General features: G+C 40.5%; 1 protein-coding gene across 1 annotated transcript; it reads right to left on the bottom strand.

The window, feature by feature from the left end:
- Positions 1-2,693: 2,693 nt before the first annotated feature.
- Positions 2,694-3,665, bottom strand: LOC111963761 (olfactory receptor 10G4-like). The gene has a single exon (XM_023987252.1). The coding sequence runs from the start codon at positions 3,663-3,665 to the stop codon at positions 2,694-2,696; it is 972 nt and encodes a 323-aa protein (XP_023843020.1).
- Positions 3,666-4,372: the final 707 nt, after the last annotated feature.

Here is a 4,372-nt window from a genome sequence, read left to right as displayed (position 1 = left end):
TTGCTTGGAATAGTTGGAAAGCAGCTCCTGTTTTCTTTGTGACTTGCCGGTAACTCTCCGGGGTTCTAAATCAATAAGTTGTTTGTATTCCCGAAAATGTCCGAACATTTTAAAATCAAATCAAATCACATTTTATTAGTTCACATACACATGGTATAGCAGATGTTATGCGAGTGTAGCGAAATGCTTTGGCTTCTAGTTCCGACACATGCAGTAATAAACCAACAAGTAATCTAACCTAACAATCCACAACACTACTACCTTATACACACACAAGTGAAAAGGGATAAGAAATATGTACATAAAGATATATGAATGAGTGGTGACAGAACGCATAGGCAAGATGCAAGATGTATAGAGTACGGTTAAATTACATATGAGATTGATAACTGTAGGGTATGTAAACATAAAGTGCAATAGGTTAAAATGGCTAGTGGTACATGTATTACATAAAGATAGCAAGATGCAGTAGCATGATATATAGAGGTACAGTATATACATATGAGATGGGTAATGTAGGTATGTAAACATTATATAAGTGGCAATTGTTTAAAGTGGCTAGTGGTACATTTTACATAATTTCCATCAATTCCCATTTTTAAAGTGGCTGGAGTTGAGTCAGTATGTTGGCAGCGGCCGCTAAATGTTAGTGTGGCTGTTAACAGTCTGATGGCCTTGAGATAGAAGCTGTTTTTCAGTCTCTCGTCCCTGCTTGATGCACCTGTACTACTCGCCCTTTCTGTATGACTAGCGCGTGAACAGGCAGTGCTTGGGTGGTTGTTGTCCTGATGATCTTTATTGCCTCCTGTGACATCGTGGTGTAGGTGCCTGGCGGGCAGGTAGTTGCCATCTCTCTCTTGCACTTCAGCTTCAACATAACCTAATCACCTATCCTTAGTCTAATACAGTGACAACTAAAAGATACCAAAAACAATTTAGTCCAATCAACGTTAAGCTAAATATGATGTGGCTTGTAGAGAAAAGCCAATGCTTTTGGAAAAGCCAATGCTCTTTCATGTTGCCTTTGCCTAAACGGTCTATGACTCTATCATATAGTACACACTTTCAATATATGTTTTTCTGGGATACCTGGCTAAAAAAAACGTCCTTTCATGGTCAATGATGCGTCAGGCCAGCTAGTTAACATTAGCATGCTACATCTAGCTACAGTACCAGTCAAAAGTTTGGACACACATACTCATTCAAGGGATTTTCTTTCTTTTTTACTATTTTCTACATTGTAGACTAATAGTGAAGACATTTCAAACTATGAAATAACACATATGAAATATTGTAGTTACCAAAATTGTTGATGACAGCTTTGCACAGTCTTGGCATTCTCTCAACCAGCTTCATGAGGAATGCATTTCAATTAACCGGTGTGCCTTGTTAATGAGTAGGTGTGTCCAAACTTTTGACTGGTACTGTATGTATATATAATGGTGTACATAGACTGTATGGTCTATGCAGTGGTGGAAAAAGTACTCAATTGTTATACTTGAGTAAAAGTAAAGATGCTTTAATAGAAAATTACCCAAGTAAAAGTGAAAGTCACCCAGTAAAATACTACTTGAGTAAAAGTCTAAAAGTATTTGGTTTTAAATATACTTAAGTTCTTAAAGTAAAAGTATAAATCATTGCACATTCCTTATATTGAGCACACTAGACAGCACAATTTTCTTGTTTTTTTATTTATTTACAGATAAAGGTTCAGGGCAGGGTACCGGTGTTAGCCTTCTAGTGATAGTGTCTAAGGTGCAGGGTACTGGGCGGAGGCCAGCTAGTGACAGTGTCTAAGGTGCAGGGTACTGGGCGGAGGCCAGCTAGTGACAGTGTCTAAGATGCAGGGTACTGGGCGGAGGCAAGCTAGTGACAGTGTCTATGTTGCAGGGCAGGGTAATTGTCTCCGCCTGCTAGATGGTAACAGGGTGAACAGGCCGTGACTCGGGTGGATGAGGTCCTTGATGATCTTCTTGGCCTTCCTGTGACACCGGGTACTGTAGATGTCCTGGAAGGCAGGCATTGTTCATCTGCTAAACTGTAGCGTCTGCTAAACTGTAGCGTCTGCTAGACTGTAGCGTCTGCTTAACTGTAACGTCTGCTTAACTGTAACGTCTGCTAGACTGTAACGTCTGCTAGACTGTAACGTCTGCTAAACTGTAACGTCTGCTAAACTGTGTACACGACCAATAAACACTGATTTGATATGTTTGAACAGCCAAAATGATCCCATGCCGTGACCCCACTCTGTCCCGGGGGGGGGGATATGCTTAAAACACATTTCTATTTCACCAAACACTGAACAAGTTATACACTTGTACATGTGTGAAGCAGGACAAATGTAAGCACTCCCTAATTGACCTTTTGATAATTAATATCCCTTAAAATTAATTTGACAATATTGTTGCAATTGATTTCATGCACAATTATCAAATCATGCGATAACTCGTTTTTTTCTGACGAATACCTTTATTGTGTGTCAACATTTGAACCATTTACMTTTTTTCTTGKGTTTTTAATTTGTTGAGTGCGCYTTCATATATGTTAGTGARGGGTTCATACCTCTTCATACMTGACTCTATACATTCATTTTGCATTTGAGATTTGATAAAACATGTCATTCAAGTCACATCTGTATTTGATTATGTGTCTCCCAAAATATATAATAATAAATAAATAACTCACCCTTTTTGTCATTTTCTTGATACAGATATTTTTTTTCTAGACAGTATCTGAACCAATCTCTTTCTCATCTCCTTGGTTTTCAGACAGTAGACTGTAGGGTTGATCAGAGAAGGTAACAGCGTGGCTATAATCAGTAAAGCATTACGCTCCGTCAGATTCAGCCTCACCCCTATCCTCGTCAACAACACAGAGACTAACTTGGGGGCAAAGAAACAGGACACCACAATGATGTGACAAATACAGGTATTAAACCCCTGCGCTCTGCTCTCACTGTTAGGCAGTCTCAGGAGTGTGTAGATGATTTTAACGTATGACAGTAGAATTAAGGGAAACTGGCCCGCGAGGAGCCATAGAGACAGAATGGCGGGAAACAGGAAGTAAGGTTCAGGGTTGACACAGGCAGCCCTGATTAAAGCTGGGTAATCACAAAATACGTACCTAATGATTGGCTGGCAGTATGGAAGGCTGTCAAAGTCTGCCCAAGCAAGCTCAAATCCTAAGCACATTATACCTATGAACCAGGAAGCTATGATTAACACAAATATTCGTGCGTTAGTCAGGATGCTGTGGTACCTAAGAGGGGTGCTGATAGCGATGGTTCGGTCCAAAGCCATCAGGGACAGGGCCAGACACCCTGTGATGTCACCCAGGTGGTAGATGTACATGCGTGATATGCAGGAGTAGTAGGAGATGGTTTTGACCTYGGCCAGCAGGACAGAGATCATGGTGGTGCTGGKGCTGGTGGTGAACATGATGTCCACCACRGCCAGGTTACAGATGAGGAGGTACATGGGCGTGTGCAGCCGTCTGTCCGTCACGATGATGCAGATGTTGRTGCCGCTTCCCAGAAGCACAAGGAAATAGGTGATGAAGATGAGGAAGCCCAGGAGCTTCTGGTGAGAGAGGTGGTCGAAGCCTGTGATGGTAAACTCCTCCACATTCTTCCCCGTGAAATTCACTAGAAGTTCACTAAAAGACATCTTCAAGCATCAACCCTTATGAGTTATTAAAACTAAATCACTATATTCCTATAGCGTCAAATCCAAATTAGTTCATTTGAAAACAGTACAACAGCACAAAAATCCAAATGTATTTGATTCTTCAAACGAAGCAGTCTCTACAATGCAAACAGTCCATAGGTTGTTAAGTTGTGGACACAACCCAAGCCCTGCGGTAGAGTTTAGTGGAGCAGTTTTTAAAGAGGCTCAATCCACCCAGGGAGTGGCAAAAACACACATGGAGGACACAGGGGAGAGGGATCCAAAGTCATTATGCTTTGGAAAGCTTTCAAAGTTTTCTAATGAAGGAAACATGACACGACTCAAAAGTTTAAACATACAGATATACAGTCCCTTGCAAAAGTATTCATTCCCCTTGGCATTTTTCCTATTTTGTTGCATTACAACCTGTAACTTAAATCGATTTTAATTTGGATTTCATGTAATGTACATACACATAATAGTCCAAATTGGTGAAGTGAAATGAAAGAAAATAATGTTTAATTTTGCTTAAAATAAACTAAAGAGTTTAGAAACGTACAGATATATAGACAGTGCAGCCGTTGCAAAAGTATGTCACCTCCCCACGCGTGCAGTACGAGCCCATTTTGTGTGCCTATATGTATGTTGTGAGTGGGCCAAAGTATGACATAAACAACTGCCTATACCTTTAATCCAATCCGTGTTTT

Source organism: Salvelinus sp. IW2-2015, linkage group LG5 (genome assembly GCF_002910315.2).
Source record: "Salvelinus sp. IW2-2015 linkage group LG5, ASM291031v2, whole genome shotgun sequence".
Taxonomy (NCBI): domain Eukaryota; kingdom Metazoa; phylum Chordata; class Actinopteri; order Salmoniformes; family Salmonidae; genus Salvelinus; species Salvelinus sp. IW2-2015.
The sequence above is the reverse complement of the archived record's forward strand: the minus strand, read 5'-3'. Positions and strand labels throughout refer to the sequence as shown.